The sequence below is a fragment of the Octodon degus genome, unplaced genomic scaffold, assembly GCF_000260255.1.
Source record: "Octodon degus isolate 3935 unplaced genomic scaffold, OctDeg1.0 scaffold00030, whole genome shotgun sequence".
Classification (NCBI taxonomy): Eukaryota; Metazoa; Chordata; class Mammalia; order Rodentia; family Octodontidae; genus Octodon; species Octodon degus.
Genome location: NW_004524606.1, coordinates 17,125,032 through 17,149,527, shown reverse-complemented (window position 1 = coordinate 17,149,527; position 24,496 = coordinate 17,125,032). Strand labels below are relative to the sequence as shown.

The window sequence follows — 24,496 nt, the reverse complement described above, 5'->3', positions numbered from 1 at the left end:
GTCTCAAAGAATAGAGAAACACAAGAAAAGTTACAATGACTTCAATGGAGTTTTATACTGTGTATCAACCTATCAGTGCTCTGAAAAACTCAATAAAAGTTGAAATTTATTCAGAAATAACTTCTTTAATGCAACTTCTCTGAGCAATTGGAACAAAAAAAAGTTATGTTGGCCCAAATTACATTAGAGTTAGTCTATTGTCTTTGTTGGGTAAGCTAATCAATGATGTGTTGCTGATTTTTTTCAAAATCATTTATGATTTTGAAAAGCCCTGGACTGTTTTTATCTTCCTCTTTGGTAATACAGATGAAAAAAGAGAAAATCTGAGGGGAAAAATCCAGGCTTTCTGGCACTGAATTCATACACAGGAAATATTACATTTTTAGTAAGTCTTTTAGCTTAAAGACAGTTGTCATACAGCTAACTGCTAGAAAGCTCAGTTTTTCTGGTCCAGTTCACTTATTCTACTCTTCTTACTTACAATTCAGATATTTAACACTTTATATAAATTTCTCTCTTTTCTAAAGAAGAAGAAAAAGAAGGGGGAGAAATTTCAATTGGAATGAAAAAAAGAAAAAGACTTAGGTTTACCATATGATAGCCATGGAACAACTCTTAAAACTTTTCTATTTCTCTATGGACAATCTAAATCTCTGGACTTGTATTCTTGAAATCCTGCGGAGGTGATCCATGTCATTCATGTATGCAGTCATGGTTAATATTGTAAAACTGACCCAGGATTGATGCCCTGACTGGGCAGCCGACAAATGACCAGCACACATTTGGCGAACGGTGACAGTGTGAGGCTCCCCTGAGTGTGGTGACTGTGGAAACTGTACCTATAGAAATGCTAAAAGAGATCATGCCTACACTTAGGACATGAGTCTGCCAAGTTTTCACACTTATCTAATGTGTTTGAATTTTTTTTTTTTTGAGATAATGCCTGAGAAAACAGAAATGTGTAAGAGAAAATGTCCCTATATTCCTGTGAGGAATATTTCATGGACTTTAAGGGAGACAAAGACATGGCACTGCTCTGTTGGAACACTTGGCTCTGTCCTTCTGTATGTCAGATGCCAACTGCGACCGCAGCAGTCCGTCAGTTTGTCTGCTCTAGCTGAGCCTAAGAACACTTCCTTGGAGGTATTGTAGCTGCCCCATTTCAATAAAATTTATGCTATTATTGTTGATATTCTTCACCATTTTCAATTATCTCACACATGGGCCTGGTACTAGATTATGGGTAAAGTAAGTTATTCCTAGAAGAACTTTGCAAGCGTCAAGAGAAGCAAACAGTCTCACAATACCTATGAGCTTTAGAGATACAAAAATCACTCACCTACAGAGTTCAGTCCATCCTTGTTTTGCTCACCTTTGTCTCACCTTCTTTCCTTTTCTTCTTTCCTCTCCCCGCTCCCTCACTCCCTCTCTTCTTCCCCCTCTAATCCTTATCTGTGATTAAGATAGCTTAGCAAACAACCTAACATGAATCTCAAAGGTACTTTTGATTTACTTCAGAGATTTTTTGAGAAACTATTATTGGAAGTAGATCTTGACAATATAGTTAGCTGTTAGATCTTAGCACAACTTCTTTGCAGATTCAGAAAGAAATATTGTTTTCAAAATAATTGGTTCTTCCTCCAAAGAGTTTCAGAATGACTCAAAACACATCTCAAATAAATTTTAGGATATTTATGTCTGTGTGTGTGTGTGTGTGTGTGTGTATGTGTGTGTGTATGTGTGTATGTATGTATTTTTCAAAACCTGGTTACATCTGTCACCTAGTTAGGGGAAAAAGGCCATTAGCACGACATTCACTGCTCAGTATTTCCAGGAACTTCATTTGAGTGAACAATCTACCTGCATTAGCTTTTATGAACCCCCTATGAGTTACAGATGCCAGATGTCTTTTCTCGGCTGCATCACTGATGACAGGCCTAGTGGCACATAAAAGGAAAGGCAGTTGGTGTTGGGGAGGAAATTCACAGCTTATGGCGGGACAGTCCATTATTAATGGAAAAAGTCACAGAGTAGTTAATGTACGGATGTCAGACTTTCCAACTTCCATACAGTTCCCGGGGGAAGCAGTGCTGACAGATGTGTTGAAGGCAAAACTACAAGCCGAGCAGATCGGCAGCAGGGGATCATTAGTTGGCTTTAAGATCTGGGGCTCCTGAGTGATTAAGAGGTAACAGCTTACAAGAGCCATGCATAAATTACACATTCCCAGGGTCAACACTCAAAATGTTCCTTAAACTTTTTTCCCCCCTCATAGGGTCTGAAAGGCAAATGTATTATACCAGGCTGTCAACAGAAACTCTTGCTACTTCAAGTAAGAGTTTCTGGTCAATTAATTGACTTTTTTCAATGAATTAATCCTGAAAAGTTTTTCAGCTTCCATTGGAATAGGAATTGGGAGGGGGAGCACCTGTAGGTGAGCACTTTCACTTTCTTTTAACTCACTGAACAAGTACTTGTGCACAGCCAAGGGAAGAGCTTTTCAAAGATAGGATTACAGAAGATTAATTTTTGTCTTACCTCATTCTATCTTTTAACAAGCCCATTCATTCTCAAGCAGAAAATTACCATACAGACACATGAGAGCTTATGTATTTTCAGCTAAATGGATCTACTGTGATAAACAACTAGAGATGCACATGTGGTACTAACAAGAGAAAGCCTTCTAGGTGGCTTCTTCACTGAAGCTGCTGCTGGGAGAGCAGGGACAGAACTGTGTCCTCTGCCTCCCTCTAGGGTGTTCTCTCTCAGACACTGCATATAATTTTGACTTGATTCCTAGTTGCTTATGAGCTATCTGGAATACTAGCAATGATACCTTACGTTAACTGCACTTTTTCTATTAAAGATCACTGCTGGGTATATGGAATTTTGCTGAAAGTAAAAGGAGGTCTACCAGTGCAAACCAAACTTGGTATGGTCTCCATTATAAACTGAAACATGACACACTTCCAGGTCACAGCCACTTGGCAGCATTGGACAACTGCCTCTCTCACGTCCTCTTTTATATTTCACTTGCTGGCTTGCAATGACAAACGCCACATTTCTTGGCTGAGATAAGTATAGAAATGAAAAGAGAAGCTACGTCAACTTGAATTTCAAGTTTTCTAACCTGAAAACGAACTTGGCCTCTTAGCATAATGCACTCCCTACAAGCAATTCTCTTAAATAGGCTACAGTGCCATTTGGGAACAGGAGTGTTTACATGTATATTTTTTCACTCCCTGCAGAAAGTCAGGTCATCTGAGCACTCTGAGTGCAGATTCAATACACATGGCTGCACACTTGCCCCAGTAACACAGTGAGGAGCTGCCCCTGGAGACTCAGAACAGCTCTGGTGGGAGCACAGCCGATGACTGCCAAGCCAGGCATTTTTAGTGATATCCATCACCCGAGGCAAGGCAGCCAGGACAGTTATTTCAACTTGAGTATTTACAGTGATTTTCAAGTTAAAAAAAAGGTAAAAACTGAAGTTTATGGTTTGTGGGGAACCATTGTGTCCAGGAATTATAGAATGTCTTCCAGCTAATGCAAACATCTTCCTCCCCTAAAGGCTAGTAAATAAATGCTTTTGAGAGAAAGAGGTAGTTATAAAATGAAATCAGCAGCTAGAGACTGGGAGATGACTACATCCCGTTGTATTATTTTCATTTTAAATTTTGCTATGGAAATTTTCTAATGTAAAGAACAAAGGTAGAACTTATGGGATAATGGCCACTTGCCTGTCACCAATTAGCTTGTGTAATGCAGTGTCCTTCTCCTCTGTCCCCATCCCCTCCATTAGGTGTGGTGTCAGCCACTGTTCATCACAGGGCTCCTTTACCTCATTATGTTTTTATTTTAATTTCGCTTTTATACATTTAATCAATTATGAGTGTTTCCAGTAAATATTTTTTTAACTTTTTTGAATATCTGTACTCTTAGAACTCCCCTCTATTTCATATACATATTTTTAAGCAAAGTGTTATTCATGAACTGTTGAGGAACATCATATTTACTTTTGCAATATGTCAGAGCTATTTTTTCCTCTCATCTGTAATGTGGAAATACAGAACACTTATACCTTAAAGGATTTATTATTTATTGCATTAAATATTATATATAATAGTATTTATAAAATCATTGTATATTATTAGTATAAAATATATACTAATTTTTATACTATATATATATATATAATATTTAAAATATTGCCTGACATACGTTATTCACTAACATTCATCAGTGAGATCAAAACTCCTGTTGCCATCTTTGTCAGATACTGGTGCCAAGAGTATTCTCATTCCATAAGCTAAAATTTTTCTCCTGTCATTTTGTATCTTGTCTTTGCTCCGATGTATATTATTTGGCAAGGGAATTACCTTAAAAGTTTGAAAGATTTTTCTTATAAGATGTACATTGCAGAGCACTTGGCAACTTTCTTGACCACTTTTAACTCCTTCCATAATAACTAATTACTCAGACTTTCTTGGTTCAATTTTGTTACTTATATGTTTTCAATAGTTTGTTCTTTTTGTACAGATGTTTGAATCATCAACAGTTCTATGTAGTTTTCCCTTAGGTTTGTAAAGTTTTTATGCAATATTATATGCTTTCAAAATTTCTATTTGTATTTTTACTACACCTCTCATTTATATTTTCTATCTTTATTTTCTCTAATTATTAAGATAGGGAATATGGGAATAACATTTACTCTCTCTGAAAGAGGCAAACATAAAACACACTTTGTAATCACTGAAGGTCTAATGGACTGAGACGACCTAGTACAGCATGATAATAACAGAACAATATGGATACACTATATACCCTTACCAATTACATTGATCACATATAACTTACAATTTCCTTATTTATGAATATTTCTGATCATTACATTTTCATTTTGTATTCTGTATAAAAACTTTGCTAGTTAATCATGCTTATCACTGATTCAATTTTCTATATTATGCATTGACTTTTTATTGATTTTGCATTGCAGATATTCTCTCATCTCTAATCTTTGCAAGATCTCGTTAATCCTCAGTTCTTATTGTAGTCAGCTTTTTATATTAGCATCTTTGTTTCTTGTACTTAACTATACACAAATCAGAAATATGTCCTTTAATTTTGTTGTATTTTCTTACAGGATCCTTTCATAGACATTTTTATTTTGTTTTGCATCTTTTGGCAATGTCTGACATCTTCCCTTCATCCTTGCCTCTTATTTCACTATTCTCCTCAGCATCATCATCGAGTCAATTTTTATTCAACCCTTTATGAACATGCATTGTGAATCTATGAAGGTCTGTGTTCACCAATCAAAAATGGATGCAGCCCTTTATTTCTTGAAGGTGACCTTCTGAGTTTCCAGAATCCCCATCTTAGCTCTTAAGTTTCAGGCCATTTGATGGTCATTTTCTCTTTGCAACCTATAGGTGTCTGGCTGCTAGTGATTTGGCAAGATTCTGATGAACCACATTAAAAGTTTAGCATTCATTGCTTCAGTAAGCACTTTCAGTGTAAACCTCGAACAGTCTTCCAGCTGTCCCCACCTGTGGCCTTTGTCAGCTGCTCTAGACAACTCCCAAGTCAGACTGATGAATGGCTGTTCCGTCTGAAATACACCCTTTTTTCTTCTACTCATTTATCTTTCAGATCTAAACTCTAGAAACATTTCCACAAGGGAAGTATTCATTCACTCTGCAGTCCACATCATCACCTCCTAGTTCACATGATCCTTGAACTCCTTCTCCTTCAACTTTACCTTGTAGCCAAAAGCACACACCTCAGTGTGGTTATCTCACTGCCTTCTTGCTGATAGCAGGTCTCTAGGCCAATGTGCAGAAGGGGCTATGTACTTTGTTTTGGTTACTCTGATATTTGGTATGTCTAGTGCAAGGTCTTATATCTGCTCAAGTCTCATAATCTTACTCTTTTTTGTCCTTTGGAGACAGGGTTTCACTATGGATTTAGGCTGGCCATGAGCTCACTTTGCAGCTCACAATGATCCTCCTGACTCAGCCTTCTGAGGGCAGGGATTACAGGCATGTACTACTATGCCTGGATAAGTATAATTTCACTTTTTAAAACCAAACTATTTTCTTCTTGAAATTATAATGTATGCATTCCATTAGAACTCACTGAACTAAGATAAACTATAATTTTACACTTATAAGTGCTGGCTTGCACAAAATGAACATATTTTCAATGTTGCAAGACAATATTTTTTATTAAATTTAGGTACTGATTTCAGAGATCTCTCATACCAGCCTAATTTATTTATTTGTACTTTAAGGAAGGGTCTACAGGGTGTGCAGGGTCTCACTACTAGATCAGACTCATAGTGATCTGCCTGTTTACAGCCTCTCAAGAGCTGGGATTACAGACACGCACCACCACACCCAGTCTCAATCTCAGTCTCAGCGTGCCCTGGGGACAGGCCAGCACAGCAAGCCTGAGGATCGAACCCTGGCCCCTGTGCCTGCTTGCAGGCACTTCAGTCTGCTGAGCTATTTGGCTGGCCCTTCCAGCCTTATTTTTAAGCAAATGGAAACTACAAAATTAAGAAATATAATATTTAAGTGCGTTATTATTTTTTTTTAATACACTGTTTATCCTTTCAAAAGACAAATCCTGGCTGGCCAAATAGCTCAGTGGATTAAAGCGCCTCAACCAGGTACAGAGGCCAGGAGTTCGATACCTGGGCCTGCCATGCCACCCCCCCCCCCCTTGGGGTGCACTGAGATCACAATTGAGACTGGGTTGGTGGAGCGTGCTTGTCATCCCAGCTCTTAGGAGGCTGTAAGCAGGTGGTCACTACGTGTCTGATCTAGTTGTGAGACCCTGAGCACCCTGTAGATCTTTCCCCTAAATATAAAAAAACCAAACCAAAACAAACAAAAAAACAAAACCAACCAACCAAACAAAAACCAAAGAAACAAAAATGAACATCAACAAAAAAACACAAACCCTGGTTTCATTAAATGATAAGAACTAGGCTTTAATTATAACTGAAACATGTGACATTTACCAGGTACTCTCTGGTATGTATGTTGGTTTGAAGGAGTAAAAAAGTGTAAATTTCAAATCACTTCACAAAATACAGATTCTTGGATATTTCTGAAATGCTACATTATCAATTGCAGCTATCTTTCCAGCTGTGCCTGTCATATGGCCTTATGAATTCCTGTGGAGTGTTGTTATAACACAACTCTTTTCCAAGGGTTAATTTTGACAGTGAAGATTGTAATAATGTGTTAACCTGCAACTCTGATGTGAGAAAAATAAGGACTGGTATACAGCAAGGGAAGGCAAGAGCTTTCTTGGGTAAGTATAAAATGTCTGTCTATTCTTTTGTTAGCATGCAGTACCTACCTAAGATATTATGAACATTCTCCTAATGAGCCTCTAAATTATAAACTTGCTGCTTCTTTTAATTAATAACACTGGCAGAGTTGGTCTCTGTAAAGCTATTACACTTCACTTGGAATCTTGTATTTATTTTACACATCTACAAATATCAAAACTATAGTGAACTTAAGTCAATTTTATTGATCAAAGATTTTCAACTGTATTTTTTTAAGCCAGTGTCATGACCCTATACAGAATATAGATATGTATTGGAAAGTGCTCAACTTTGTATATGTCCTTAAGATTCATAGCATTATGATAACCCCGACCATAGTAAAAGCTCATTTCTGACCCTCACATTTCTGAGCACCTAACCAGAGGCCTTTTCTAAATTTCCAGGACTGAACCTGCACTTCCTCATTGTGTGTACTACCTATTATCCTGAGTAATCCAATGTAACATCATGATGCACTGACCTGACAAAATACCTATTTGTTGCTGAAAATGTATCTAAAGAACTGCTCTTTTTTTTCAACTGAAAAGATGAGAGTCATAGGGTTTATTTACAGCAAGCATTGAACAAGAATGGTTCCCAAGTATCCTGCAGTGATTGTCCACTGGATTATTTATGAAATGCTCAGTCAGGTTCATGTTATTGAAAGATCAGTGTTGATCATTTGTTCTGTTCTGGCTGGTACATCCCCTGTAGCATTCTACGGGATGTGTAATGTGTTTTTCACATCTCCAAACTCTTCATGTTTCAACTAGCACCTGTGTTCCCACACAGTATCATCCTTCACTGCATTAGAGGGCAGCAAAAGAGAAAGCTCTGCATCCAGTTGAGCTTTGTGGGATGAACACAGTTTATTGATCAGTTTATGGTCGAATCACAATTTCCAAAGGTCATTCCTTTTGATATTAAGGTGCTTGGCCCTTACTCCAACTAATCAATGTGCCTTCAACTCCAAGAATCAAAACTGGAGAGATGCTCTTTGATTTTGGCAAGTAGGGATGTTTAAAAAGAAAACTGAGATGTTCTTAAGTTGAATTTAAATCTATATATGCACCAAAGCACATGTATGGTGTCAGTTACTAATGTGATCACAGAGTAACTGTAAGAGAGAAGCTGGGGAACCAGAGCCATCAATGATTAATAGAATCCTTGGTTTCTGTCCAATAAAGTAGGTGGAAACATTTCTATAAAAGCAAAGAGGTAAAAGAAGGAATAGCAAAATAATTTCTTGAAAATTTTTCTAAAAATGATTCTGTAAGGCTTCTGATCAAAAAAATATTGAATTATCAATGTTTATTAAGCAGATAAGTCTATTTCTAAATTCTACAGCTTGGGGCTTGATATAACTGCAAATACCTCTTTTATTAGAATGAAAGAATTAAGGTAGAAGGCATATAATAAACACTCTTGGGAAGCTCTTAGTAAACAAAACATGAATTCTCTTTACAGATTAAATTAAGAAAGGGGACTCAGTGATATAAGGTCTAGCATAACACTATGACCAGAGAACGTTACTTAAACCCTTTTTCTATTTCCAAGCATACAGTTGTTGAAATCCAGGAAATCAGAAGTATATGTGTGAAACATCCAAGTTATTTTAAAAAGAGTTGACAGCAAAACATCATAGAGGCATAGAGGGTGAAGCATAGAGGGTGTCAGAAGCATCTTGGACTACACTTACTCAATTTTAGAGATAACTGACATCAGAAGTGTTCCTCTTGCTCGCTCCTGTCCTACCTAATAGGGAGAGATAAGTTATCCTTTTAGACATGCAAGGTCCCAATTCTTCCTTTTTGCCTCCATTGCTGATTCTTCCTTTCAGTGAAATGATCTCACAGTTGAAAGAATGGAGTCTGCACTTAGTGTGCTAAGCAGAAACACTTCTAAACACAAGACCCTCATCATGCCATTTGGGCCACAACATCCATCACAAGTAGTCCCTGGTCATTGTGGCTCATTCTCTTCTATTCAATGGGTGAAGAGAAGACCTAATGAAAGAGGAAATGCAAATCCTTGCAAACTCTCTCCCATTATTTTATGTGCATTAAATCTCCAATGTATTGCCATCTCTGATTGACAAACTACAAAGAGGAATGAGGGAATAATTGGATGACTGTATTTCAAGTAAAAGAATTCAGGTTCATAATTTTCAAAGGAACATGGTAAAGTTGAGAAGTATCAAACAAAATTCCATTAAGAATATTAATATCGGGCCAGCCAAACAGCTCAGTGGATTAAAGTGCCTGCAAGCAGGCACAGGGGCTGGGGGTTCAATCCCTGGGTCTGCCCTGCTGACTCCATCCCTGGGACATGCTGAGATGGCAATTGAGACTGGGCATGGTGGCATACACCTGTAATCCCAGCTCTTGGGAGGCTGTAAACAGGTGGATCACTAGGAGTCTAATCTAGTAGTGAGACCCTGAACACCCTGTAGATCATTCCATAGAAATACAAAAAAAAAATAAGAAAGAATATTAATACCAAGGAAACACCCAAACCTAGGATATTGATTAACCTTTTCATTATTACAGTGAGAAAGATGTCTATATAAAATATATAAATTTTATCTTTTCTAAGAAATGGAACTGAGATGTATCTTCAACAGCAATTATATTGTAAATGGGAGTTTTACCCAAATGTGATTGCACTGTTTTGCAGAATGGTACAGGAGCAGTATTGCAATGCATCTGAAACATCCTTTTCTGGAGTTCAAAGTCTACAATGATCACACATTGCTTACCCCAGTGAAGACAGGAAAGCTTCTTAACCACTGATCTCCAAAGGAGTCTGCCTTAGTGTAATGGATACCTATTATCTGCCAGAGGTAAGGTGCCCCTCAGGAAGATAATGTTTCAAGTAAGAAAAGAATGAGGTGACACAGGTGGAATTCTGGGTCTTTCTCCATTCTCATTGCACATTCAATAATTATAGCCAGAAGAAAGATCCCTACTCAACACTTGAGTGGCACTCTTTAGCTTCTTGTGATAATTAAGTGAATATTAACACTGGAACCATCTAAAAATTTTCATGCTATGTTTTTATTTCCTAAAAATTTATTTGTTAAAGGGTCTCACTATGCAGTTCAGAATCATAGTGATCCTGCTGTCTGAACTTCCCCAGCACTGGGATTACAGGTGTGTGCCATCACACTGGTCCTGGGGCCAGCACAGTGCACCTAGGGCTCTGGAGACAGCACAGCATGTGTATGGAGGACTGAACCTGGGTCCTTGTACTTGCCAGGCAGGTGCTTAGACCACTGAACTATCTCCCCAGCCCCCCCATGTTATGCTTATTTTACACTACTAAATAAAATAAGCCAGGGGCCAGGGAGATGGCTCAGTAGAAAAAGTACTTCCCTGGCAAGTGCAAGGGTCTGAGTTCAATCCCTGTTTCCACAAATAATAATAATAATAATAATAATAATAATAATAATAATATAGAAATAAACAAATAAAATAAGCTGAAGACAAATATTTTAGTCTATTTATTTTAAAAAGAACACAGCATTATTTCAGCAATATTTAAAAGATCTTGACTTCTCCTAAATCCATTCAACCTTATTTGTTCTTAGGAAATGAAATGGAGCCCAGCCACATATTATATATACTAAATAGAAAATCCAAACATAGAAATTCACACAGGGCTTAGTTCAGGAGAAGATTGGTAGAGTTTACTTTGACTGTCATTTTGAGTTTTTAAGAGCAATTTTCTAAAGATAGAATGGCCAAATCAGCACTTTAATAATGCCACAATGCTAGAGCACAACAAGTTTGTGTTAATAATACATATAGCGTCCGTATGAATCTCTTGCATCCTGGCAAGTTATATGAGCTGTTATATGAGGGTATATCGGGAATCATGTGTCTCCAGTGATAAGCAGTTTTCTGATTTAACTTTGATTTCCAACTTAAGCAAAGGAGAATAGCCCAACAAAGCCCAATGAATAAAATGTTTGAAGTTTTAATTGTACAAATTGCTTCCAAATTATAGTATGTCTTTATCTGCATAACACATTTGGGAGGTGAATAGGACAAAAATGAATTCCATTCAGCTCTTCTGACACTGATAATTTGAAAGTTATGGTGGGAACCAAGATACAGGAAAAGGGAAGGGGTATGAAAAAAATGAATGAAAAGAATTAGAGGAAATAAGCTAGGAGTACACTACTTGAGTAAGGTGCCCAGTTGTTCAAATTACAGGCTTCAACCTAGGGACAGAACAGGCTGCTTCAATATCCAAAAGGTTCTGAGGTGGTGGTTGGGGCCCAGAACCAAGACACCCTGAATGTAAGCAATACTTAGAATCCAAAGGGTCGTTACTGAAGTTTAGAGTGGGGTTCAGATGAGACTAGTAGAATTCTGGTAAGCTATGAGAAGAAAAATTAGGTTGAGAATCTAGACTACAATTAAATAGGTTGATATTTGCAGCAAATAAATTACATGCACCTGAAAATTTGCATTTATGTACAAGAAATGGTAGTCAGATTTTTGTAAGGTAAAAGTGTGGATCTGGGCGATACTGGCAGCTTGACTACACTGCAGATATCTTGACAATTACCATAGACTGGGCAGATGCTACATTTTAGCACAAGAAGGTTTGTCAATGATGTATTTCAGACTAAGTACAAAATTTAATGAGTCTGATCATAATGGTGACATGTTGATGCTAAAACTGAGTAGGTATAAGGAGTACAGAAACATAAGTCAGATGAAGAAATAAAGCTCAAAGAAATTATATAATTCTCTCAAGACCACATAGTAAGTTGGTAGGAAAAGTAGGATGGCAATACAGGTATTTGGAAGGTGATTAGATTATACCGGCATTTTAGAACACTTGGTGCGAGGAGACGGGACCTGCTAGAAAGAGGCAGATCACTGTGACTGCAGCCCAGGAAGTTCTGTCTCCTTTCTGGGATCCTCCATTGACTGGTTCAGGATTTTCACGAAGTGAGCCACTATTTTTCCGCCATGCCCCTGTGCTGTGTGTCCTCCTGCCTTGGAGTCAGCCTACCACAGACTGCAAATGAAAGCCAGAATAAGCCTCTCTTCCCCCTCTAAGTTGTACGTGTCGAGTCTTACATCCCAGCAAGGAGAGCAGCGACTAAGCTACCTACTTTTACATTTTCCCATCTATTTAATATGAAATGCAAAATGGTCCTAGATAATCTCCATACATGAAGGCATGATTGATATTTTTCAGGGCTCTCCTTATAATTTGTGAGGATATATCCAGATCAAATCAAATTTAAGGAACCCTGGAGAGGTTTCCAAATTGAGAAGATTTACTGGGACAGAACTACTTGATTTTGTAATTTTAGGACACCAGCTTACCAACCATTTGGAGGTGTTTTTAAAATTAATGATGCCACTTTCAAGGACCAAAGAACCACTGGCATGGAGCACATACTGTGTGTTTCTACTATTTTTATCTTGTGCAAAAAAGGGGCTTGTTGTAGGCAATATGAATTGCTTGGGTCTCCCGTTGTTTAGTGTGTGCTCCACTTAATCTCTTGCCTCGATTCTCTTTATCTCTTGCCTTGACTCTCTTCTCTATGAAACACAAATCCCTATTTTTCATAGGATTAGTTTGAGTAGCAAGAGGTAATATGATTGAAAGCATCATAAACACCATAAAGAGATCTTTGGTCACAGGTTCTTGGTATCTGATGCCCTGTGAATGGGATCCAATTTTAATGGTAATATGTGTAAAAATGTCTGACAAAGGAATTCTAGCTAGTTTCTCCTAAACTTACAATAATGAAAATAATCTTAGAATCAGTGATTTTAATTATTTTATATCACAGAAAGCTACACTTTTTACTAATATAATGTAGTAGGAGCTGGCCAAGTATGAACTATGGCTTCTGAATATGGACACCTGAGTAAAGCTAGTCTTTTCTTAGTTGTTTATTTCCCTTATGCACGACCACAAAAACATAAAAAAGTGAGAGACAAAGGCTAAGGAGATGATATTATATTTTAAAATATTTGAAATATAAATCTGTCATAAGAGCTACTCAGTGTCTCTGCTTGGGTAAGGTAGAAATCAAAGCACCCCTCGTTAGGTCTAAGCCCAAACTGGCTTTGTAAGAGATGGACAAGTCAATGGATCTTAAGTGTGGTGCTGTTCCCCAAATCTTCTAGAGATTTATAAAACAACAGATTTGGAGATGCTACCATGGAATTATGGAATAAGAATATTCTTTTTTTTTTTCTTTTTTGTGGTACTGGGGATTGCTCAAGACCTTGTTCTTGCCAGGCAAAAGCTTATTCTACTAAGCTATCTCCCCAGCCCTGGAATAAGAATATTCTTGAAAAAATAATAGATACTTATATCCTTCGCAGAGTGCCTCAGTAATTCTAAAGCTACCTGCCTGCCACTGGCCAGCAGTGGGGTTTGTGGGAGCCACAGATATAGTTCAGCGCTTTTCAAACTTCATTGCGCATATGCTCTTGTGATACCTAATTAAAAGCAAGTTCTGATTCACTAGGTCCTGGATGGAGTCTGAGATTTTCCCTTTTTAACAAATTCCCATTTATGGTTCATTGTCACTAGTCTATGGGTAGCCTTTTCAATAGTGAGGCTCTTAATAACATAGAAAAGGAGGGCATGAATAAAAGCTTCCCTCAAACTGTAAGGATTTCACTGAAGAAAAAAATTGGTGATATAAGTGTATTGGAAGGAAGAATCTCAAAGTATCTGAGTTCTGTTCTTATTAATGACAATTTGGCTGAGGATCATGAATTCCTGGTGCCATATAGCCCTGGAGTTTTTGGAAAGCAAAATAGACTCAATAATCTATGTTTCTAAAATGAAGGAAGACCAAGTATAGCCAGAGATCATCAGAGTGATTTCTCCTTTTTTAGTGTTTCCTTCAACATACAGTGTTAAAAACTATGCAATGACATCACGTAGGAATTCATATACATAAAACAAGAGATGAAAAAGATATTACACACATAGTGACTCTCAGAGTTCTGGAAATGTCTGCTCTTCCAAACAGATTAATTGCTGTTCATTTCTGTGATAGCCTAAGGTGGTATGACAATGCACAGTTTTTGAAATTGAACATGCAGCATCCCTTACAATAGATTCATAGCATTACCAAGTGCCCCACTGGTATAATAAAGGACTGACTCATTTCCCTTCCTCTGCATGATCTGCTTCAATTGAAACTGATGCCATACGCTGGGTCTAAAGTGCTCAGTGTGACCCATAGCTTGCGGTGATTCTGCCAGCTTTTAGGTGACATGCAGCTTAGAAAAGCAGTAAGAATCACTGCTGCACATTTTGCATTCGATGCTTTTAAGTAACCGGGAGGGTTTCAGCAGATGATCATTGACTCCACTGCCCAAAACTGATGGATGTCTGAGATGCTCTCTCACAACCTTGAATATCCTCTTTGTTGTTTTCTTGAAAATTTTCTTGCTGTGCCTGACATACTTATGGTGTTACTGTGCACATGGTTTCTAATAGAGCCCATAATGAGAATATTTACTTCCTTGTCTTTCACCATTGAGACTGTCAGGAATGTCAGCACAGCTCAAGGAACCAGATTTCAGAGCTACTGACTGCTGCCAGCAGAGACAAGCATATTTCATGTCTATGGAAATTTTTGATAAATTTTTCTGTGGGAAGGGGAAAGAAGCAGCACAGCCTGACTTCAAGTGCTTTGCCTCTCTGGAGGCTACCTCTATACTCTGGGAGTGGTGCTTGTTAACTGTCTCCAGGATTGAGTTTTAGAGTTGCTGCCATGTTACTAAAGCTTAAAGCTTTGAAGGTAGCATGAAGGAAAAATTAGCAAAATCTTTAGGTTTTCTTTTGATTAGATTGCATATTTTGAAGAGAAATGTTAGTCTGAGTGAATTTCTCCTGCATCATTTGATATGTCCATGGTTAATTTGTTTCCTTATATAAAGTACAGCGCTTCACTATTGCAGATATACTTGATAAAGAAGACCATTAGCCTTTATGGAGATCAAATAATGCAATGACAGAACTAAAAGGCATCCGATAGATTTCTCTTACTCTCATTGCTCTCTGCTTCACTATATGTAAAGGTATTTGCCCAATTTCCAGTGGTTTGAAAAGGACCAGGACCAACAGTCTTGTTTTGACTGCAACTTTTGTGCTTTTCCCAAGCAGAAACTAGGGTTGAATTCTGTACTAGTCTTTAAAAGTTACAAAATTTAACGATCCCTCATCCTTGACCCACATTTGAGTGGATCATGTACAGTGTGTGCAACAGACAGGCCTTTTAGTTATTTTGCTAGTATTCTCTGCTCAGAATACTAGGTGTCCCATTAGATGAAATTGGGAAAGTTGCAACTTTTGAATATAGGACAGAAACAAAGGGGTATTTTTTAGATGTGAAGTTAAAATTTTGTTGCTTCAATCATATATAAGACCAAATAGAAAATTAAGGCAGCAATAATACAACATATCAAAGTAAACATCAGCTGTAATTACTAAGACTTGAGCTTATTAGCTTTGCCATGGTACAGTTTTGTGGAATCCTACTAAGTACCACCATTTATTACATCTCTACATTACTCTACCAGGCAGCCTCTACAAGTTGTCTATACAACATGTCTCCACATCCTCCTTTATTAACAAATTATGGTATCATTCAGGGTGTAAACCATCTGCATAAAACATTTGATTTTCTGGTTTCCTTGGCAACTTGAAGTAATCAAGTAAATGTGGGTAAAGTGCTCAGGAAAACTAAGCTTTCCATAACAAAGATAAATTGAACTGGAGAGAAAACATTCACTGTGTTTTGTCCTTGTTTCTTTCAATTGCTTTGAGTTTGGAATGCAGACATGATGCAGCTCCACCATCTACTAAGGACACCAGAGGATGGAGTAAGGGCTTCAGTCCTGTTATGCTTACTTAAGAAGCTGTGCTGGGGCTGTACACCAGCCCCTACATTCCACCCTGAGAACTGAAAAAAAGGAAAAAACAAACCCCCAAACCCAGTGCTAACTTTGACAGTATAAATTTGACAATTCTGCATATGAGAAAAGCAAATTCAAGGCAGGTATTGCTACTTTTTTGTGGGTTTTGTTGTTGTTGCTGCTGTTGTTATTTGGAGTCAAATGCATTCCTACCTTGTCCAACCATTATAAATTCCCACAAACTGATTTTGGATGCCATGGTGAAGGGACTTTGATTCCTGGTGTGATAATGTATCACTGTGACTAATAAGAAGTACACATTTAGTGACTGGTGGGGGGCGCAACTTAGTGATAAGGCATGTGCCTTAAATGAATGAGTCCCTGGGTTTAATCCTTAGCACCTCACGAAACAAAACAAAACAAAACCCCAAAGAAATATGCATTAGAGCTTTTTCTATGTTCCAGGCATAGAGGTCCTAAAACCTTTGTAATTTCCTGACTAGTAGGGTAATAGCAATATCTTTTGTTACTCACAATAACTGCAATAATAATAACTGAGTTTATGTAAATGAGTTTACTCTCTAGAGACCACAGATAGGTTTAGGATGGGGCTGGTTGCCACAGGAACCAATTCTATCATTAGACAACCTTCAGACTTCCTCCTGCACCCACCCTGTGCATTCGGAAGGGAAAAAGGCTGAAAATAGAGCTCAATTACCAATGGACAGTGATTCCATTAATTAAACTACATAAAGTAAATACCATTACAACTGTATTTCAGACTCTAGTGATCTCCTGCATAATGAACATCCATGTGATGAGTGGGTACACACCTCAACCCCTCAGGGACAGAAGCACCTGTGCTTAGAACCATTCTGGACCTCACCCTTTGTATTAGTCAACTTTCTGGTCAGTGACACTTCCAAGTTTAAGAAACAAGGTTTAATTTGGATCATTGTTTCAGAACATGGGTGGATGGCTCCAGGAGGCAACAATACATTGGAAGAGTATAGTGGAGCAAAGCTGCTTAGATTATGATGACAAGGAAGCCAAGCATGGGGCCAGTGTCTGGGCTTAAGCATTGATCCTCTTGCCTTACTCTTGCAGAGTCCTATGATTATAGGCATGAACCACCACTCAAAGCACCTTGATATTTCTTAATCCAAAATTATCTGACAGTTCATGTTTATCAATTATAATATTGCTTAAGTATATAAATAGCAAGCAGACTGTTTTTTCTTAGTTCATTGAGCCATTCTAGCAAGTTACTGAACCCCAGGGTGGTCAGATGCTTGGGAAGCCAGGGAGTCGCAAGCAGCACTGAAGTGAGCGCAGTCTTGTGGAACTGAGCATTGACTCTATTCTGAGTATTTTGTGTCAGGATGGAGATGCATCAGTGGACATCCAGTTGGTGTCCACAGTGTTTGAGAATTGGTTTCTAGACTGGGAAATTATTTGGTATTATAAGTGTTCTGAGTAGAAACTTCACACAGTCCTTCCCAGATGAATGAGACAAAATGAAGCAGGGTTCTTTCTTTCTTTCTTTCTTTCTTTCTTTCTTTCTTTCTTTCTTTCTTTCTTTCTTTCTTCCTTTTTTTCACCAGGATTCTAATTTTCATTGACTTGGATATCTTTCCCTTTGTTCTGGTCAGACAGCAGTGAGGTGAAACATTTGTACAATTTGATACTTTCCTAGCCTAATTATGAAAGGAATTTGTAGCAGGTCTTCCTCTATGTGGGTGACTCTGAGAATCTCTATAAGTGACACTGTCCCCTGAACCTGCCAAGTGAGAGAACATTCAGCAAGAAACATAGCAGCTAGTGCAATGTGTACTTCAGTGCATTTACAGTACCTCCAGAGTGGGCTGGTGGGCCGCAGAGGAGTACCATTCCTTGACCTCGACGGACAGACACCGTGCTTCTTGTTCTGGTTTTAAAATTTTCAAGATCTGTTGGGAGAGATAAAGGACAAGTATTTAAACTTAAGAGTCAAGGTATCATGGGAGAGCATCACTATTTCTAAGATTATGTCGAAAATAGCCATCATAGCACTAGTACCAGTATAGTTCATCCTAGCTTCCTTTCACTGATAAGCGTTCTTCCTCTTTGAGTTTATAGCTAGATTGTTCAGTAAAACAGTAACCTGATACAAGAGTCTATTTCAATTCTAAATAACTAACATTAAGTACAATTCACAATTCAGTTCATGAGGCAGAGTTCCATTTCAAGTGCTCCAAAACCACATGAACTTAGAGGCTACCACACTGAATAGTACATTGTTCCAGAAAATTCTATTTTTTATTTTTTATTTTTTAAATTTTATGTATTTGATACAGGGTCTCACTATGCAGCTCAGGCTTATAGTGATTCTCCTGTTTTCAGTCTTTCCAGCACTGGGACTATAGGCATGCGCCACAACTCCCGGACTCAGTTGCCAGCTCAGTGTGCTCGGGGGTGGGCCAGGGTGGCATGTGATACTGGGCAGAAAATTCTATTTTGTATAGTACAAGTCTAAATGAAGCATATGAGGTTTAAATATATTCTGGTCCTCCCAAAAACTGTATAATGAAATACCATTATGAAAATACAAACATGTTTTCTGATATTCAGCTTTGTTCACTTTAGAAACCACTCAATGATATTCAATTAAATATCTGTATATTTCTTATTATAATTATAGTTTCATAATATCTCATATAGTTATTTATCCATACATTCACATATAGCTGGAATATTACACAAAGATGATGTTTTAAAATTCTGCTTGTCAGTGTTAAGATGGTACAGCTTTTATCCTACATGAGAAATCCAACATATAAGTAAGGAACAAAACAAAAGACAGATAATAGAAAGCAGGAAGACAGATTTTTTTCACAGAAGAGGATCAAGAGATGGAGGGAAGAGGAGAGAGAAGAGGGAATTATGGGACAGAAACTAATTAAGGGTGCTCTTGTGTATGGTTTTTTGGATTGTAGATATTTATATTAAACATCCAAACTCAAAACATTGTATGGGTTGCAAGCCTACATTTTTAATGTTTTTTTTTTCTGCATAGAAAAACAGGAGGGTTCAGTGGACCTCTTTGGAAATTTAAACACTTTTATAAATATTATCCCTTTGAAAGAGTGTGAAATTAGTTGTAGCTAATTTAAAAACGGAAAACAATATTTCTATATTCCATGTAGTTATACATTGGGGCCTCACAACTCCAAGAGGTAAGTTCTATTACTAATCCAATTTAACAGAATAAGAAAGAGGCCATTAGTGAAACAGGCATGGTTGACTGGATTTCCTTTGAAAGTATTAGCAAGAAAGAGCACTGTTCAGTGGTTCAACATCTAGGCTTCTAAGGCAGAGGACCAGAGCTCAGGAGCAGCTCTTACGCTCTAGCTGGGTGATGTGGGTGAGTTCCTTAATCTCCTCAAATTTCAGTTTCTTCATCTGTAATGTCATGACAATAACTCCGATCTGACAGAGCTTTCTGAAGATTAAGATGAAATATTTAAAAACTCAACATACTGCCCAATCCAAAGTTAGTGGTCTGTAAATGTTGTCATTATCATGTTTGCACATTAAATGAAAATGTACAGAAAGTGCCTCACTGTGGGAAAGCTAGTGAGTCCAAACTTTTATCAGGCAAAATGATGTTAGAGTGTTCACATTAATTCTACTGTGGCAAAATTCTGAGAAGATTTAAAATATATATGTTCTTTCACTAGTATTAATTGTGTTTTCATATTGAGAAAGATACTATAGTAAATAAGATACCTTACACTTTGTTTTGTATGTATTACATTCCTTGGACGACTTTTTTTTTTTTTTTGCTTGTTTTTGGGTTTTTTTTTTTTTTTTTTTTTTTTTTTTTTTTTTTGTTTTTTGTTTTTTTTTTTGGCAGAACCAGGGATTGAACTCAGGCCCTTGCGCTTGCCTGGGAAGTGCTTATTCTACTGAGCCATCTCCTCCACTCTTGTATGACTTTTAAATAAGACACATGCACACACATTCTGATTTTGTATAATTCTTCATATGAATATTTTCCTATAATATTTTTGGGAAGCTAGGAATATAGCTCAGTGACACTGTGCCTACATGGCAAGCCCAAGGTCCTGAGTAAAATTCCTAGTACAAACAAAATAAGGTCTCAGAGAACCTATGTTATTTTTAAACACAAAGTAAAAATTATATGTTATGATAATATTGAAAGTAGCATTTGATTACCTTTTAGAAATGATATAATTTTTATAATTTTGAGCATAAATAAAAGAATATTTACTCTTTGCATAAGGCTACTCACCAAGCATAGTTTTAGATTCATTCTGTATACCAATGGAAGTAAATTAGTATCCCGAATGAAAATCAGATGAATATAAATGGAAATAGAAACACATCTGTGTCAGTTATCTTCCTGTTCCTTGTGTTTCTCATTTTTACATTTGTTTATCTAAAATTCAGCAAAAATTTTTTGAGTTCCACTTTATGGGCTGTATGGCATCAGCCATTCTTTTTCTGCCATAATTAAGTGAAACAAACCCCAAATCTATGGCTACTCTGAAGAGTGAGAGTTATTATATTAGTTTGTGGACAGTCAAAACGGACCAAAATCTTACAGTAGGTTCTTTTGACTCTGAAAAGTATTTTCTTTGGACTTCTTTATATAGGTAAAAAAAAGGATTTATTAATATTACTAAGTTAATGTCTATTTAATTTACAGATGATTAATTGTAAAATGCTTTCTCATTTTGTTCTTTCATAATTTCTAATGCTGCTGCTATCACTATGAAAGTCCTTAGAAACGTCTTTAGAAGTAGTAGGAGAGTGCCACTTGGAGCTCTCCCAGGTCCTGAAATAATCCCTAGGGAGTCTCTGTCCAATTCTGTGATCTTTATTCACCCTGTTTGGCCATACTAGGTAAAGATCTAGAATTTACATATTACTTTGGAATTACAGAAATACCACTTTGAACAATGAATATTCTCAAAGGCACTGCATTGTTATTAGTTATTTACACTGAAGGAAATTTAATTGAATCAGATTGCTATCTCTCCACTAAAGCATAAGAGTAATATGGATTTGTAGACTGAATTTTAAATAGTTAAAAAGAAACATGGAAAAATAAATCTATGAAGTACTGAAGAAAATAAGGCAATCCTGGCAAAGAAGAATAATGACTAAAAATCAGGACAAGGAAATTATGTGAGTATTGCCAAACAGGAACTTGCTGAGTGTCAGTGATTCTATATTTAGCAAAATAGAAAGTTACTCTTCTTTCACTTCTTGACTGTAATACAGCATTATTCTTTCTTTTCAGGCAAACCTAGACAAGTTGGAAAAGTAGTATAATCAGTGCTACATGTTCAGGAGGGTTCAGTGGGCCTCTTTGGATATTTAAACAATTTTATAAATATTATCCCTTTGAAAGAGTGTGAGGTTAGTTGTAGCTAATTTAAGAAAAGAAAACAATACCTTTATACTCCATGCATTTATACATTGGGGCCTCACAACTCCAAGAGGTAGGTTCTATTACTAATCCAATTTAATAGAAAAAATAATTGAAGGCCACAACATTATATAATGAAGAACTTGGGCTAGAATTCAGTTCTTCTTAACCCAGACATCCATATATTGAGCCTCTATTTTGCACTGAATTAAACATTAGAACTTGTTATTGTCTGATTGACAGCTTGACATTCACGGTTTTCATCCATCAACCATTATTTTCTTGAGTTTTACAAGAAAATAAAGGTTGCTTTCCTTCCCTTTTCTTTACAAATGAATGACTTTTCAGATACCTATTTTTATATCTCATTTCAGATTTTTCTTTTTCCCACTTTTCTGTACACTCTGTTTTCACTGGGCCTTTGTGCTATTTAAGAAGCCAAGGAACAACTTAATTTAAAATTGTTTGAATTTCCCTGTGTGCTACATAAAATGCGCACCTATGTGACTCATGAGGTTACTGTGATTGGTGAGATGTGGCATCGTAAATAATGTTGTTCTCGGAATTGAGGAGTCCTATAATGAAAGCTATTATTATCACTCCTTTTTCTCTACATGAGTTCATCTCTTTTCACATTTTACTCCGACTCAAGAGAGTTAATGGTAGGCAAATAAATTCTCTACCTGTGCCTTTATGTTTTTACAAAACAAAGAGAATCAGAAATTTCAGAAAACTATTTGGCTTGGTAGCTCTTAGGCTAAAATATGGCTACTTAATTGTGTTCTTAAAGGAGGCATTTCAAACATTCTTTCCTCATAGCAGCCTTTGTCAAGTGTTTGTCTAAAGCAGGCCACTACTTGGCTCCAGGTACTCTATTACATCTTCTCTCTGTAACATCTTGCTTAACAATTACCACCATCACCTTCACTTAAATTCCTTTCTTGTTTACTCTTTTCTTTCCCCAAATGCAAACTCACTGGGAGCAGGAATTATGGGGGTCCTCATTAGCCTGTCAAATAAGGCTCAGGACATGTTAGATAATTTACAAGCCTCTCATGAATTTGCTGTTTTATGTGATGAGGTGGACTCTAGCTGGACTTCTTGCACTAGGATGAATTTTCTTACATTTGTCCACATGGTCTATGTTTTTCTAGAATCTTGGCTAAAGAGGAACTTTCTGTTCTTAGTTTCCTGGAATACTGCAGAGTCACTTTAAGAAAGGTCATTCTGTCTGGGTATAGTGTACACACCTATAATTCCAGGGCTAAATTATAGCTATATGCCTACAATTCCAGGCTCCTACTACTGAAGGCTGAAGCAAGAGAATTTCAAGTTCAAGCATAGTTTGAGAAATTTAGGGAAACCCTGTCTGACAATTTAAGACAATTAAAAAGATGTAGCTCAGTGGTAAGACTTTGGATTCAATCACTAGTACTGAAAAAGACTTTCTGATCAAGGGCTCTAAGCCAATTAACCCACATCTCTTAATGTACATTTCAGAGAAACATGAAGACATAATCAGTATTACTATTTTACAGAAGAAATATTCTCCCACTCACTCTCTTACTTCAGCCCAGGAAATGTCCAAGATGATGAAATCATGGAGTAACACCTTGCAAATTGTACAGCCCTGTTTTGTGTGACCAGGGCAATTGTAGCCAGTCAGTGATGTATCAATTACCTGTTGTTCATCTAGTGCAAGAATTTTGTAACTGACAGATTTGGGACAGTTTCCAGTGAAAGAAACATGATCTTTATTTTTTAATTTTTTTACTTATTTGGTACAGGGTCTACAGGATCTCATAACACAGATTGGACACAGTGATCCTTCTCTTTTCAGCCTCCTAAGTGCTGAGATTACAGGCTGATCTTTCACTTTGAAAGCTCTCATCACAGTGTTTTTTTCTTCCCACATTGAAATGAAAAAGTTTTCATTCATTGGACAAGTCTGTCTAATAAATAGGCAACCGTAGACAGGACAATTCTGATACATTAAAGTAACACTAGAAAAAATATCCCCTGAGGAAAACGTGGAAACATCACTTATCAGGAGGCCACCATGCAATCAGTTATCTATAGAAAAAGCCTCAGGAATATACTGCTGGACTGAGATGGGAGAACCACAAATCATGATCAAGCCATGACACATCCACCAACCATCCAACTGGGCCTATGGAACTCTGCCTTGAAGAGAAAGGAATCTTGTCATCTCAAGCTTTTTCATTCCACTGCTTTTTCTCTTGCTGATCTTTCAGCGATGCAGATCTGGTCATGCAATCACTCCCAAATTTGCTTAGCAGGAATGAGCAATGGACACAATGTCTCAGGAAAGAGGAGGAACTTCTGGCTTCCTGCTAATATATGTAACTAGATAGTTAACTTTCTATGAGTTAACTCTCCTATAATTAACTTTCTCTGAGGGATGTGTTTTTTTTTAAATTTTATAATATTTATTTGGAATATATTTTAAAAATAGGCATAACAAATTATATAATTCTTATGTTTACACATAAATCCAAAAATCTAACCATATACAACCTTGAAGCAGGACAGTCCTACAACATTCCTTTTCCTGTCTCTTGCCTTCATTCACCGCCCCCTTCTTTTTGAACAATCGTCTACCCGAGAGACAGCACAGCAGCAACTGGCATGTCATGACAAGCAGTCCATATTCAGAAGACCGCAATGACCAGCACTCCAAGCACGAAACTACTATTACAGATTACCATCTTCAGTGCAGTTGCTTAGTTCACAGGTATCAGCATATATAGTTAGTCAGGGTGAGAATCTTTCCAATTAACT

The 24,496-nt window shown here is 37.1% G+C and overlaps 1 protein-coding gene across 3 annotated transcripts in view; it reads right to left on the bottom strand.

Moving 5' to 3' along the window:
• Positions 1 to 24,496, bottom strand: part of Cntn4 (contactin 4) — a 1,063,047-nt gene that overhangs the window by 268,285 nt on the left and 770,266 nt on the right. For all 3 annotated transcript variants that reach the window (XM_023713310.1, XM_004629525.1, XM_023713311.1), the window contains one exon: positions 18,111 to 18,206. In XM_023713310.1, the coding sequence (XP_023569078.1) occupies positions 18,111 to 18,206 (96 nt within the window). The remainder of the gene's footprint in view (positions 1 to 18,110; positions 18,207 to 24,496) is intronic.